Here is a 16,489-nt window from a genome sequence, read left to right as displayed (position 1 = left end):
CTGAACTTCGTCACGGCTATTGAAGTGAGAGAACAGATCCGCTGTAATGAGCTCCTCCTAATACTGTTACAATTTATTTTGCAGTGGGCTATTTCCCAAAAATGGATCATAAAACAGCCAGTCACTCAATTAGTGATCCAAGGTGTTTATGTTCTCTCTATAACGAAATAACCGGCTTAATCCCAAAAGCTTAATAACTTGAGGAGGGTCCCGCCTTAGGTCTTGGCCTCCCTTTCAAATAATTCGTCGTATCCCAGGTGGAAGGAAAGTCGCAAAGACTGGGACCAAGGAGAGTCCCGCAGACTTGCAGGTAACAAGCCCGGCGGTGAACAGTGTGCGTGGGCTAGTCATACCGGCCACTGTGCGGGACAACCCCTGGGGCTACCTTTCCAGGCTGGGCAGGGATTGCGGAAGGGTTATTTACGTGGTGGGGAACCCCTTACCTTCCTTCCATTTGAGGCACTGGGACGTGGCCCGTAGAGGCAGGGTAGACCCGCCACGATACAGAGGCTGCTCAGCGGAGCTCATCGTAGCCCAAGAGTCTTCAGGTGGCACATTGTTTACCACAGCCATTCACGGAGCCTACAACTAGTCGGGGGGGGGGGGGGGGGGGGGGAAGCCGTGGCTGATAACCGGGTTGTGCAGGGGCCCAGGAGTGATTTGGCCTGATGACATACCATCTCGGCATGCGTGTCTTTTGAAACATGGAAGCGTGATTGTGTGAGCTCAAAGGTGAACTGTGAGCACAGGGAGCATTACTGAAGTGAGCCTTTCTTTTGGCTAGCAATATAACAAGGAACTGATTAAAGAGGCATAAGAGTGCCAAGAGAACATTGCCAAAGTGAAACTTTTTCAAAAGACCATTTCTGAGGAAGGAGTAGTTTATGTAGGTGTATTTTTGGGCGTTTTGATCTTGCCTAAACTAGATAGATATTTATATTTTTATAACTACCTGCGTGGTGTCCCTTTGTGGTGTTTCACACTTATTGTGGGTGTTGGTGCAAGAATACTTTACGCATTGCCTTGGGGATAAGCCGGTCTGCTCGTGCCAAGCTACCAAGGGGGTAAGCAGGGGTTATCAACAGTGTGTGCCCCTTTACCCCGACTAGAAGTAAGGGTCCATATTTGGTCAAAGGTAGCCACCTCCGCCAACTAGAGACCCCCAATTCTAACACGAACCATCTGTGAATTTCACAGGGGAGAGTTATTTTGCCAGAGTAAATCAAACTCACATTTTTTTAAACCCTCCTTAACAGGGCAGGCACCTAGTTTGCGTCACTCCTGCCAGCATTATGTTTAGCCAAACTGAACGTCATTTGTCGACAGTGACGTCCCGCAGGGTTGCACTGCAGAAATGTGAACTAGTACGGAGTGATGCGAGATGGAGACCAATGCTTGACGCAGACACACACACACCACATGCACGCATGTGCGCGCACGCGCACACACACACGTACGTGGAATTATTATATATGTGGGTACCTCCACTGCCCTCAGCCTCAACTCCAGCAGTCTTCATCGTGCCCAGTCATGGACAGACACTCACTAACATGTGAACTAACGAACGAAGACACACGGGGTGGCTCGGTTGGCGGTGTGCACTACACAGGACAGGAGTCCCATGATACATGTAAAAAACTACGGAAACACAGCATCTGGAGAAAACAAACACCTTTAGGGGATCAATATGAAATAAAACGTGAAAAGTGACAGAAACTAGAGAGTTGGTCTGGACAGCACATTGGACATTTACACTCATTGTGAGCGCGAGACAGAGCGCGAGACAGAGCGCGAGACAGAGCGCGAGACAGAGCGCGAGACAGAGCGCGAGACAGAGAAACAGAGAAAAAAGGGAGAGAAAAAGAGGGAGAGAGAAAGAGAGAGAGAGAAAGAGAGAGGGAAAAGGTAGAAAGACAGCAGTTGAAGAGAGAGAGAGAGAGGAAACAGAGAGATACAGAGAAAGAAAGATGCCAGCCGGGCTCCCAGCCTGGAGGATTCTGATACTCAATTTTGCATCAACGCCTCAGCAAAGAGTTTGTGGAGTGCCCCAAAAAGTAAAGAGATTCAGGGGGGCTTACCCCACTGTCTGCAACTGGTAACTTCCCCTCTTGTGCCGCCTCCCCCCAGAGCCCAGGGTCGAGAAGCTGCCTTTGACCCCTGTAGCCACTCTCAGTGTTGTTAGACCTCTGACTGCAGAGCAGTCTTAATATCATTGCCCTCATCTGTCATTCAGTCCCCAGAATCAGCGCCTCTATTCATTCCAGTTTATGCGGCTTGTTAATTTCCACTGCTTGTGTGCCTACTGATTTTAGCTATTTATTTATGTTGAGGCTTGCATCGGACCCTAATGCCAACTTTGCACACTTTAGAGTGCTTCAGGATCCGAAGGGAGAGGAAGAAAGGTCGGAGAACAACAGACAGCAGGGGGGTTACAGGGAGCAGTCTCCATGGCCTCTTCTACCATGACTTGGTGGGCCAAAGGCAGTGTCTGGGTGATGTTATTCACATAAATGGAAGTATGTTTTTTATGATTGATTAGATTGTGTTGGTGGCATTTAGGATCCGAATACAGTCAAGACCTGGTCCTTGTTTGTGAATGTCTTTAGTTAAGATTAAGATTGTGCCGACTAGATGTACCACAAGGTAGTAGGAATTAAGCACCGCCACCTCCGCTTCCCACAACATGCCTTCCCTTAATCCCTGCCTGGTGTCACCCCTCAGCTCTCTCGAATCCTGTGGGTTGAAGGAGGTACACTGAGGTTCTCACGAGGTAGAGACAGGCCACTAGTATGACCATTTCCCGCACCTACTGTCCTCTCAGTGCTGCACTAGGGAGACCGTTTTCACTCACTGTCAGAGTGAGTGTCTCACACCCCGAAGACCAGTCTCACCAGCTGAGGTGAGTTTGTTTCACATCTCAGAGCGCTGTGCATTACTAGTGCTATGTCACTCAACATGTCTCATTTAAGGGTATGTCTTATTCCCCACCCTCTGTTTGAGTACAGTGTTGGGTGATCTTCGATTTGTGTTTCCGTATGGTGGACACCTTGTCTGGGGTACTAAGCGCTATATAAATGCAATGTTGTGTAATAAAAATTGCAGTAAACCCACATTCCCAGAACATGCACTTTCAGTGTGATGCATGTGGTTTAACATCACACACCTCCACACATTGAGGGCCTAATTATGAGTTTGAGGTATTATTTCCCTGTTTCGCAGAAGAGCGCGCACACACACACACAGCCTCCGGTATCACATATCCTTTCCTGATGCCTACGCACAATAATACTGCTCTAAACTGCGCATCACGGCATGGCAGGATCAATGATTCCTTAACTCCTGGGCTTTAAAAAGGCAGAGCTGTTTGTTTCTTTCAATCAATCCAGGGCCATCCAGATCCTGTGTAGACTGCAGGTGCATGCACTTAGAAACCTGTAGGCCTTGAAACACATCAGTGAGGGCAATTAGTAGACAATGGCTTCGCTAGCAGTGTTCACTCCACGACTTTAGAAATTGTATACAAAATGCATTGAGCTGGTTTCTTGCATGTCGTTTGTATGCAAGGGCATACCTCACAAACAATTTTCACGCATGCAACTGCTCAGGGAAGTTTGCATATTGTGATAATGTACGGCAATTGGAGATTTGGCAAGGGAGTACCTATATCCTCCTTCATGTTCATTTTTGGACCATTCCATTTTCCTTTAAGGAAAACGGGCTGCATTTAAAAAGAAAAAAAAGATTGCATTATTTAAAATAAATGGGCATTAGAATAAAGGATAAATTACACCCTCAATACCATATTTTTGGGCATCTTTTGCCTGGATCGATTCGGAAGCAGATTTCTTACATTCCAATTCCAAGACTCACTAAGATCTTATATTAATTCGACTCATACCTTAACAAATAAGACAATGTGCAATGGTGGTGGGTAGAAACGTCTGCACAACTGGACTTTGAAGTCACAGGATGAATCTATTTTATGTATGATCCAAGGCCTGTGGTTCTTTACAATTAACTGTCTGTGTGTTTGGTTGACACAACTACATTTGCTTTTCAGCATCTGGTAAAGCCTCAGGCTGCCAAACTAATTTTTGGGCAAATAAGGGTAAGAAGAAGAGGCACCAACCTCCTATTCTGCTACAACACAGCCAACAACCCCAATGTTTAAGATAAGGAAACTGCTGCTATATTTTACATTCTAGTAGTCAAGGGCTATGCAAGTTGTCTACATGGAGGGTGGCGTCTACATGCCCCAAACCTCATACGTTGTACTTTGATTATTGACAAGTAACATTAACATTGGTAACACGATGAATACAGTAAAGCAACTACTTGCAAAGCCGTTCATTGGCCTGAAACGTGAAGAGAAACTAGTTGTAAAACAATTAGGACCTCACTGGCCAGACCGAAACCTACAACAAGGTTCCCTAGACAGAGGGAAGATTTACACGTTCTTTCCGAAAAACACCTGGTACACAAAAGTTGATTGGCTTACAGGATGGTCTTAAAAAAGTACTCTGTTCCGCTTCCCCTGCCTGCTGTTTGGTGGTGAAACTCCTTGGACCAAAAAAGGAGTAAAAGACTTGAAGCATTTGTCAGATAAAGTAAAGAAGCAGGCACACATAAAAATACATATGGAAAACCTGACAAGACTGGGAATGCTGGGAGATACACCGATTGAATCCCACATAAGCGACGCCTACGGCAAAACAATAAAGAAACACAATGAAGCAGTTGATTGGAATAGACACATACTATCATAAATCATGGATTGCATTCGTTTCTGCGGTGCTTTTGAACTGGCTTTACGAGGGCATGAGGAATCGGAAGGTTCTGCAAATCCTGGGATATTCAGAGGCCTTGTGGACTCAATAGCAAGCATAGACCATGAAATGGAAGCACATCTATCAAGTGCTACAGTCTTCAAGGGCACCTTTAAAATAATACAAAATGAACTGCTTGAGTGCATGCTAGCGATTGTAAAAAGCAATATCGTACAAGAGTTGATAAACAGACTTTGTGGCTATTCAGGCTGATAACACCACTCATGTGGCCACTAAAACAGTCAGTATTAGTCTTTCAGTACCTTGACAGTGACAGCAAAGTTGTGGAAAGGTTCTATGGTTTCACCTATTTAAGAGACTAGTGCAGAAAGCATTTCTTCAGCTATTCTACGTGAACTAAACTTTATTTTTCCAGAGCAGCCTCAAAAACAAAAAATGATTACACAAAGCTATGATGGTGCTGCAGTAATGAGTGGAACCTCCGGTGGAGTACAAAAAAAATAAAAAATTGATATGTGTACCCTAATGCCCATTATGTGCACTGTTATGCCCAACAACTAAATCTGATTAAGCAACAAGCAGTAGGAAAGATCTGAGGCACAGATATTCTTCATGGATGTAGGAGGAATGGCAGCATTCTTCTCACGTTCCCCCAAAAGAACGGAGGTACTTCATACGATTGTCAAAAGAAGGATTCCAAAGGGAGGCCCAACTCGTTGGAATTTTCACATTCGTACAATCAGCCCAATATACCAATATAGGGCTGACCTTGAGAAATGTTTCGACACCATAGAAGGCAATGAAGACTGACTACAAAAGCCGGAATGAGCCCGTGGCTTTGCTAGAACACTGCAAGACAGGTAGTTCCAGTTTTTGCTGTTTTTGTTTTATGGAATAATGCCTCATGTTGACGCACTGTATGAAAAGTTACAAAAACGTGAAATAGATACGGTCTATGTGGAAACAGCTACCACCGACTTGGTCACCAGCATGAACAAAGTCAGAGAAGGGGTTGACAATTTAGACAGCAGACTGCCAAATGATTCTAGTTTCTCTAACCGCAGAAAAAAAAAGCAGTCTGGTCCGAATTCCAAAAGAGAGATGTGACACTATAATTGTGCAGGCAAAGGAACGTTTTTCTTTTACAAAGTATTTGTTGAGTGCCACATTACTACGGAGTGATCCGTTTGCACAATATGATAATTTCTTCCCTGAGCAAGCATGGAATACCACTGTGGATGCTTACCCTATGCTCAACAAAGAGGATCTGAAAACAGAATTAACTGTACTGTATGGAATGCATGTATACCGGCAGGCCACTGGTGCAATTTCTTTGCTTGCTTTAATTCAGGACCGTAACATGGAAAAGTCACTTACAGAGACAGTGGCTTTACTAAAAATAGCCATCACCACTCCGATGACGACAGCAGAGGCGGAACGTTGCTTTTCCACTTTGAATAGAAGTCATTCCTGAGAAACGCCATGATTCAGGAAAGGCTGAATGCCTTAGCGATGCTTTCTATAGAGAGAGACTTAGTTAAAAGAATACCAGACTTCAATGTTCAAGTCATTGAGAAATGTGCTTCCATTAAAGACAGACGTGCTGATTTTATTCAACAGTTGTGTTGCCCAGTAATATTTTTTGATGTCCGGTAGGGCTATTCCTCAATCATACCACCCCAGTGTTAACTTTCGAGTGGCAATCCTGTTCGGCTTTCCCTCCCACAAGAGTTCCCTTAAGACACTATCAATGGCTTTTAAGTAATCTGATCCCACCAAATGTGGAGTGTTCTGCCAGACATACAGGAACCATGGGAGGGACATCATTTTAAAAAGGGCAGCCCGCCACAGTAGGGACAAAGGGAGCAACTTCCAGTGCAGTACATCACTCCTAAGCCGTTTCAGCGGGCGACAGTAGATTGTGTTCCTAAAAGAGAGCTGGGTCTTTGGAGACTCCGATTCCTAAATATTTGAAATCTATTGCTGCTTCTTTGATAGTAAAGCACCTTGGCAGTGCCGGTATCTCCCCACTAAGTACATAGATGACTGGTTTTGACCAGTTAATCCCATATCTGGCGAATCTGCCAAACACTATGAAAATGTGTAGCATCCTATTTAGAGAGGCCGCCGGTGAAGCCAGATATAAAAAGATATCATCGGCATACAATGAGATGCAGTCCTCCCAGGCCGCTGACCACCTGAGCCCTCTGATGATAGGATATTTCTGTATCCACATCGCTAATGGCTTGAGTGTTAAAGCAAAAAGCAATGGGGAAAGTGCCTCTGTCTAGTGCCTCGGTTATCGTGAAAGTACGAGATTTCCTATTATTGACTACTATTTGGGCAAGTGGTGCCATGAATAGAAGGCGAACCCACCCTATAAATTCAGGGCCAAATCCAAGTTCTCTCAACACTGAAAACATATAGGGCCATTTAATCATGTCGAACGTCATGGCAGCATCCATGGACACTACCACTGCGTCTTCTTCGATTGTCTTGCCTCGCTCTAGCACTCCGTGGAGCATATGCAAATTAAGAGACATATTTCTGGCTGGCATAAAGCCCGATTGATCAGGGTGTACAAGTTTGTGAACACGCGCAGCAAACGAGTAGCGAGTATTTTCGCCAATACCTTAGCTTCCAAATTGAGCAACGATATAGGTCCATACGATGGGTACATGTTCTTGGGTTTCCCTGCCTTGTGAATGACCACCATCGTTGCCAGCCTTTGATAACTGGGGAGCAAGCCCTTTTGCTTACTTACATGGACATTTTAACTAAATAAGGTGCAATTTTACTCGTGGTAAGTTTATAAAGTTCGATGGGCAATCCATTTGGGCCCGCTGCTTTGCCTGTATTCAGGTAGTGTATGGTCTTTTCTACCTCTGTCTCTGTTAAGATAATAACATTTGTGATTTTACTTGTGATGTCATGAAAAAGGCAAGCAACATTAAGTTTGTGTGATATAGGAGAACTGAAATGTTTATTACATGCATCATCAGTTCAGAATGAAGAACCAGAACTCCATTACAAGGTTTTCACAACAACTCTAGTGCATACACAGAAGCACAAACCCACACACATACAGCCATATGGCATTAAAGGTTTTTAGACTTCTCACAAATCACTATGCCTGGACACCATTCATACCATCATTTGAAGGCTGAGGTCATTTTATGCCAAATATAACTTACCTATTGGTCTACCTTTCGAATAATAAGTTATTCAACAGAAACTAGTTAAACAGTGGGGTAGTTTTTGCAAAGGAAGGTGGTTTCAGCTTCAGACAATATTCTTCCCAATAAGCCCCAGGCATAAGATGCTTCATAGTTGCATCCTTACGACTCAAAGCATATTCAAACAGTTACTGCCACACTCTATAAGACATGAGTGGCCTTACCTTAATGAACCACAGCAGCTCCTCGAGTACGCCTTTCCAAAACACTCGCTTGGTTGTCAGCAGAGGAAATTGATCTACAAAGCAAGGTTGCATACAGTGAGCATTAGACTATCAGTATTCACAGATGAGCACAGCCAAAGCCAACAAAGAAGTTACTCCAGTCACAGAAAAGTCAAGCAATCCAAATGACTGAACGAAAAATAATACCCCATTTAAGAGCACAATAGCTATTTATGGAAAATATCTGTAGAGAAATTACTACATTTTGAAGTTGAACTCAAGGCATTTGCTCACCCCTTGGTAGTTTGTCTCTAAGATGAGCCTAACTGCTCTTGCCAATGTGTAAAGTAAAGTAAAGTCCACATTTGTAAAGCGCACAATCACCCGTAAGGGTCTCTAGGCGCTGGGGGGCCGTCGGGAAGATTAAGCGAGCTATTGCCCAGAGTCACATGGTGCTGGGCTAACCTGCCGCCGGAGCCGGGGATCGAACCGTGGTCCCCAGATTCCAGCGTCAGTCGCCCTGGCCGCGGCGCCACACCTCTTGCACAAAACAGTAATACAGCTAAAACACTACAAAATGATACCAGTTTTAGAAAAGTAGCCAATATTTTTTCTGTGAAAAACAATACCAGAACAATAAAAAAAAAATCCAACAGTTATCAAGATACGAATAATGCAAAAATAGACTTTACATACAGTTCCTTGAAGTAGATAGCTCCGCCCGGAGCCATCACGGCGGTGTGAACAAAGAAATCCAATGGTTCAGGCCGCCTCCGGGCCAGCTACGGTGCCGGGGAGACCCGCCAAACAGTACCTTTACAAATGCAGGGCGTCGGGGGATCTCGCGATGAGCTCCGGCTTCAGGAAGCGTCCGTTCCAGAGGTCGGTGCAGGAGACGTCGGGTCCTTGAAGTCACGTGTTGCAGTTCGAACTCAATGCGATTGAGGGCGGACGCGTCGGGGCTGCGGTGCTAAGTTCAGCATGCAGTGCCCTCAAGTAGCAGGGCAGGCAGCAGCTCAGTGAGGGCATCCAGCAGCGGTGAGAAGCAGTCACAGTGCAGGCAGTATCATCTGGGATACCAGGGTATCCGTGTGAAGTGGAGCATTGAGAAGTGCAGTGCCCACAGGATCAGCAGGAGAAGCAGCAGCCTCGGTGAGCCCAGGGTTGAGGTGAGCAATGCAGTAGTGCCCTCTGCTGTGTCTTCAGGTCACGGAGCAGCATCTGTGTCAGGTTGGGTTTTCTTCTGTTGCCGCACAAGAGACAGTTCCTGCTGCTGGTAGCAGATGAGCTTGAAGTCTTTGGGGTAACTCAGAAAAATAAGTTGCAGATTGTCCAGTCCTTTCACTGCCCAAGAAGACACAAGCAGCCACTGCAGACCATAATAGCTAAGTGGTGGTCCCTCCTCACAGCTTCTTCAGCTCTTCTTCTGAGCAGTTACTTAATACCAAAAATCTTTAAAGTCCTGGGGTCAGGGCCCCATTATTTTATTCTTTTCCCTTGCAAGTTGGAACCAACAAAGTTCCCCTGGCATACATAAACCAGTTCTGGCTGGCTCAGGCCAGGTTCACTCTAGTAGGGAGACAGCTTTGTGAGGCAACCACAGTCGACTCAGGTGCAAGCGACAACTCCTCCCACTACTCTAAATGCAGCCAGGAATGTTCAGCCTGGCCACAAGTCTCCCATGAAAGAAAAGGCAGGATATACCTCAACCTCCTTCTTGTATCTGTATAGTGAGAATGCCCATCCCCAGCTCTGGTCACTCGTAACCCAGACAGGGTATACACAAAGGGCAAAAGGTACACAGTATGGTTAAGTAATTAAAGGCCCACTTTCTAAAAGTGGCATTTTCAAAGGCACAATATAAAAATCATCTTCACTAAAAGATGTATTTTTAAATGCTGAGTTCAGGAACCCTAAAGTCCAGCTCTCTATCTTGTCTCAATGGAAAGTTATTCTTGTAAGGTGTTACAAGACAACTCCTTCCTATTCGACAGATAGCCTTGCAATAATAAAAACCAAAATGCACAGTGTTTCACTATCAGGACATTAACACACACCTGTATGTGTTCTACCTTTCACCCACACTAGACCCTGCCCATAGGGGTGTCTTATATGTAAGGAAAGAAAAAGGTTACGGCCTGGCAAGTGGGTGCACTTGCCAGGTCGATATAGAAGCAAAAAATGTGCGCAGACACTGCAGTGGCAGGTCTGAGAACTCTTTGAAGTCTACTTGTTTGGGTGGCACAATCAGTGCTGCAGGCTCACTAACAGCATTTGATTTACAGTCCATGGGCACACAGAGTGCACTATAATAAGGACTTAGTAGTAACTCAAATAAGCAAATTATAGAAACACCAATCCATAAACACACTTACAGCAGGAGCACTTTAACACTGAGCAGCAGTGAGAAAGTGTGCAGACACTAAACCAGCAAAAACGAAGTCCAGCACACCGTCAAAACCAGAAAGCAAAAAGACTGGGGGAAAAACGTCAAAACATGCCAGGCTAACAAGGACGTTTAGGGAAAGATGTAGGTTTCATTAAAGGGTGACTGCACATTGGGGTCTATGCACACAAGAGGTCTATTGGGAGTGAATAAACCAACCAGAAGAGTACTGCACCCCATCAATAGAAAGCACACAAGTATGTCTAGATATGGAAAGACTGTGTAACAAATGCTTTTTTTGGGACAAGAACCCTTACCCACTTGAGGGTGGCATGCTTCATCATTGGGTTCCTCCTCACACCAGGGCCAAATGGTACCTGGCTCGGGCAGCAACTCGACAACAGAGAGGAGCAGAGGTGTTTTAGTTTTGGATGAGCGCAAGGTACGGGTCAGAGGCCGAGTGACTGACACTGGGTCAGTGTCTGACACAGACACACACACACACACACACCCTTAAACCTACCTCCTGGTAGGCTAAATGTAAGTTTTATTATGGTGCTCCCAGGGGATAAGAAAAAAAGAAAAGTGAAGGGGAATTTGGAAAAAACTTCCCTTAAATGGTCAACATGTTTCTGCTCTTAGGGTGACCCAACCCAGGGTTCAGAGTATTTAGATGTGACCAGTTGGTCTAGTCACTCTGTGATATTAAATATAAAATGTAGTGCACACAACCAAGCATTGTGATGGGCTCTGTATCACATTCTGGAGTCTTAGTAATTCAAGCATGGACATTCTAGCCCTTACTTTACACCTCTCCCACAAGAAATCAGAGGAGTGAATAAGAAACTGGAACTTAGAATTTCACTATGTTGTGTGGTACTTATGAAGGTTTTTATTGTGTTATTTTATCATGCTGTTTAGTGTTATGTCACTCTAATCTCAATTGCAGTTTGTCTGCACTGTTGAAGATATAGTGTGGTGTTTAAGGGTGGTAAAGCAGAGGCAGGTTATGGTGGTGCTGGGCACATTCTGTTGATTGACGGTGATAATGTGGCACTGTTAAGGTGACAATGCTTTCAAGGGGGTGGTAGTATAAGTTTTGTTTCTATTGTTCTGCATTTGCATTTATACAGAGCTGCATGTCCCAGACAAAGAGTGGTGGGTTTGGCAAAGCGAGGATTGTTGGTGGCACTGCGCTAATGTTTACTGGTATTACAATGGCATATTCAAAGTGCACTGATGAAACACGATGGTGTATGGCTGAAATTAAGTAACTATAATATGGTCTTGAAATGAGAATGATAATTGTGTGGGAGTTTGTTAATTTGCTGCAATGGGAAGCTGTTGTCGTTCACAGTGACGGAATGGGTACTTGGCTTTGATGGGATGTTGTACAGTGGTGGTGGAGTGGGTACCGAAGTGCTTGGTTGCAGGGTTACAGGCACTGGCAGTTCAGTGGTATGACAGGGTAGATGAATCAGTGACTGCAACGAAGCAAGCGTGAACTTAGATTATAGACTAGCACCTTTAATTTCCTCAGAATATCATACAGGATCTTATTCCAGCTAGTTACATTGCAGTAACTGTCACATGATGGAATTTTCATAATCACAGGTTCCACTGGGGTAAATCTACAACTGAAAGGAAGGAGGGATGGTGGTAGTGTAAGCGTGGAGAGGGTAGAGCAGTTATAGTGTGTGACAATGTTGGAGAACTGATGAGGATCGATTGCACTTTTTCAGTGAAGGAAGAGTACAGTGCAGTGATGAAGTGGTTGTGTGGTGCAGTTGGAGTTGAAAGCAGGCCAGGGTCATAGTGTAGCAGTTTTGAGGTGGTAGTATAGGGGGAAAGGATTGGTTAGTTGTGTGGTGGCACTGGAGACAGCTTGTAACGCCACATTAGGGTGCATAATCCTGTGGTGTGCATCAATATTGAATTGAACAAAATCTATCAAGATGTGATGATTCGTTATAATTGAGATGTAAAAAAAAAAAGCCCCTCAATAATTTTGCACGTTTCATAGTAAGCACTTTTGGGACGAACGATGCACTTAATAGTAAATAATACCATGTGGTGAGTAAAATAATCCTGAAACGCCCCATTTGTTTATAAAATATTTTTTTTTAAAACACCCATTAACACTTTGAAAAATGCTTACGTTGCTATCCTCAAGCCTAACAATATAATGCCTAAAACTCCAAGGAGAGACAAGTACGTGGTTTTCTCGAATTTCTTTGCATATTCTAGTGAAAAGGAGTGCTTTTAGCACCGAATGAATGTGGTCCCAAATATAATAACCATCAACACCAGTGTTGCAAATTTGGGCTACTTCCGCACAAATGGTTTCCCCAGTTGTGAGTGAAAAAAACTGAACTGGTGGGTGTCTAATTATTGGACTTGAATTATATCGTATCCATTTTGGGGGTGGGGGTCCTCTTCAAAACGTATACTGAATGGAATATGGACACGATTGCATAGGTTCCCCAATGAACCTCCTTTCATTGTGTACATAAATTATATTATGCTTAAGCAGCTTCCTGTGGGCTATTTTTGCACAATTTTCAAGTTGCAACTTTGAAGTGATCTTGGTCTGCCTTGGGCTGAATTCGGGCTTAAACTTGGGCAGCCAGCTATGGCTGGGTCTCAAAATCTGGCAACACTTGTCAACATTACTAGGGCTCCGAACAGGCCCGGTTCTAGCGGGTGGGCCCGGCCCACCCAAGGATGAGCCTGGCCCACCCAAACAGGAGCCTTGGCCCTCGCAGTGAGGGCTTGAAGGCAGGCGCAACGTGCAGGTCGTGTGTGTCAGCCCGGGGGACAGCTTCCCGGGCGCGCACACACAGACAGTTTAAGATTATCGCAGCCGCACCAAAGTACTTAACAGGTCTTTAAAAGACCATTAACATGTTAATTAGGCTTTGTTTACTTTTTTCACCCCTTCATCTCTGCACGGTGAAAGGGGACAAATCCTTTCTTTGACAACGGTAACCTTTGGTAACCTTTGCCTACTGTCCTGCTGCCTTGATATTTCTTTTTCTATGCAGCGCAGTGGAAAAGTGGTCTGTTTATTCCTAGTCACCCCCTGACCCCTGCAGCTGCTTATCATATAAGGCTGTGACACCAAATATGACTAATGGAGTAGGTAAGAGAATGTGTTACAAAAAAAATTCTTTTTAAAATCTGCACAGGCCCAGTAGGACGCATACTTCGTATGTGCTTCATTTAAACAGTTTTTATAATTTCATCATAGCCGATGCTGGTCAACAATAAAACAATACAAAATGGCAATGTCCAGATAAAGTTGGTGATTAATGATCCTGCTTTAGAGCAATCGTTTGCCTGTTAGTATTTTTTAAATGCAGACGCACTGTATTTTATGTGGATAGCTCAGTGGGTTACTGCCTTTGTCACAGAGATCCTTGTGTTACTTCAGAAGTTACAATCCTAACAAAAGGCAGTGAACAATGAACTGCCACCAAAGAGCTGCAAACAAACATGAATGGTATAATTAGAACTTCGCTTTTTTTGTTTTGTGATATAGTTAGAACTTCCCTAGTCTTTTCATTATTCTAATGTTGCTAAAATGAGTGTTTGGGCAGATATACATTTTTATCAGTAAAGCTGACCCCCATGGAATACTCTTTAAATCCTAAGGTTGTGTTTCCCCAGACCAAACCCTCTTAAAATATACTACACCAGAATGGATGACCTACGATTCCTACACCTTGTAATCCTCATTGGCTTATGTGACATTCCCTGTAGACTGATTTACATACTTGCATTTTTCATTGTCTCTGTAAGTGTGTGCGTGGTGTAAAGTACTGACACACACTACATTGATATGAGCAGCGTTATACAACAAATTAAATGCATATGAGAGAGGGGATACGTAAACATGAGGGGCGCTGGTGGAGGGTGCCAGTGAGGGAATCCGAGGAGGAGGTAGTGGGAGGGGCTATGGAGCGATGAGGGGCACTGTTGGAGGATGACAGTGAGGGAATCCGAAGAGGAGGTCATGGGGTGGAGGGGGAGCTACGGAGAGATGAGGGGCACCGGTGGATGGTGGTATTGAGGGAGTCTGATGAGGAGGTCATGGGGGGGAGGGGCTAAAGAGAGACGAGGGGCACTGGGGGAGGGTGGCAGTGAGGGAATCCGAGGAAGAGGTCAATAGGGGGGCATGGACGGATGAGGTACACTGTTGGAAGGTGGTAGTAAAGGTATTTATGGAGAAAGAGGTTTTTGGTGCAGCGCCCAAAAAGACTTTTGCATCAGCGCTGAAGCCGGCCCTGTCATGGCCTTTCTGTTTATTTAATTAGCAGTCGGGCCATAAGGGCCACTGTGGAACATACTTTAAAGTGCGTGCTAATTATATTTATTGCTCTATTCAATGTTTTAAGTATGAAGGTGATTTTACTAATGTTATTACCGGGAGATGGTGCCTGACATGGGGCGGGGCCCAAGGTCATCTTTGAGATAAGGTGCACTGGAGAGGAATAGTGGCTAATCAAGCTTGTAATGGAGTGCGTTGAAGAGTCCGTGGTCAGGTGGAGGTAGTAATGAAGAGGGATTCTCCCTGAAGGCTCACACAGAGGGAGCCAGAGAAGTGTGACTTGCCTGATACTCCCACCTCAGAAACCTCCTCTTCCCATCAAAGGAACATTACATAGAAAAAACACTTTTTGTGAGTGATAACATTAAAAAGAGATTTGGAAAAGAGTGAGTTTTACTGGGCCTTGTAAGACTAAGAAGAGGTAAAGGAGGGCCCTGAAGCAGGCCTGCCTAGACATATATGCGACAAATCGAGCCCGCAGTGGCCCACCCAAATGCGTCCTTGGCCCACCCAATTAAAAATTCCTGGAGCCGGGCCTGGCTCCGAAGCTCTTGCCTATCGCTAGTTACTTCTTTAAGTGGCACAGACATCTGTTGGCTCGCAGTGCACAATGACATATAAGTAATTTTATAGCACAACATGATGCTGTGAAACTGTGTGTGTGTGGGGGGGGGTGTTCGCAACAGCTAATTGTATGTGGTTTAGCGGAAATGTTTTTCTTTCCGTTAAATAAACTCCAGACATTCTTCTACCAAATAAATTGAAGTTATCCTATCATATGCGAGTGAAAAAGACGAAGGAATAGATGACGCATGTTATAAATTACGGCGCTTGCCGGCTCCCCTGCGGCTGCGAGCACTGTGGCCAGAACGTGTTAACCTGCACGAAAGAAAGCTTTTGAGGCAAGCTGGACCGATAGTAAGTGCCATTCCCTCCGCCCTCCTCTGCCCCCTCACCTCGCAGGCTGTACCGCGCCTGCATGCCGAACAGGGACACGGTGCCGGTACCCGTGCGGTCCTCCTTGCGGTGCCCCGCCCGCAGGATCTGCTGGATCTGGCCCAGGTACTGCAGCTCCTCGTGCGCGGCAGCCTCCCCGCCGCCCTGCTCGGGGCGCGCGGGCACCTGCGTTTGTGTTTCGGCGGGCATTTTGCGGCTGTACACTCCGGCTGGCTGCCTTGTCTTCCTGCGGGGCGTTCACTCGTCTTGTCAATTTTTCCCGCCGTATGTTTTGCCGCGCCCAGCCCAGCTGCCGGGGGAGGAGCCAAATTTCAAAACTTCAGGCAGAGGAAAAGGCGGCTTTAATTCTCTTCTTTAAATTTCTAGCACTTTCCTTTAACAACAGTTTGGTTAGAGGTGAGTGAGCCAATACGTTAACAGCCAGGGAGAGCCGAGCCAAAGGTCTGGCCGGGATGAGCCCTGAAAATAAATCTTACAACAAACCTCGTAAAATATGATTACGCCTCTTCAAAGTAAAAAAAAAAACAAATGTACCTCTTTAAGTTCTTTATGGTGGCATTAACAGGGTACATTGTAGCATTGCACTGAGATGTACTTATTAAAAGTGATAATTTTGTATGTCAATCAAT

The 16,489-nt window shown here is 45.0% G+C and overlaps 1 protein-coding gene across 1 annotated transcript in view; it reads right to left on the bottom strand.

Moving 5' to 3' along the window:
• TYMS (thymidylate synthetase) overlaps nucleotides 1-16,157 on the bottom strand; it is a 64,939-nt gene extending 48,782 nt beyond the window's left edge. Inside the window, exons 1-2 of the mRNA XM_078687451.1 lie at nucleotides 15,860-16,157; nucleotides 8,188-8,261 (exon numbers count right to left, since the gene is read on the bottom strand). Coding sequence (XP_078543577.1) covers nucleotides 8,188-8,261; nucleotides 15,860-16,049 — 264 coding nt within the window. The 5' untranslated portion in view covers nucleotides 16,050-16,157. The remainder of the gene's footprint in view (nucleotides 1-8,187; nucleotides 8,262-15,859) is intronic.
• Nucleotides 16,158-16,489: the final 332 nt, after the last annotated feature.

This window comes from Lissotriton helveticus, chromosome 4_1 (assembly GCF_964261635.1).
Source record: "Lissotriton helveticus chromosome 4_1, aLisHel1.1, whole genome shotgun sequence".
NCBI classification, from domain to species: domain Eukaryota; kingdom Metazoa; phylum Chordata; class Amphibia; order Caudata; family Salamandridae; genus Lissotriton; species Lissotriton helveticus.
This window is presented reverse-complemented; position numbering and strand designations above follow the sequence as displayed.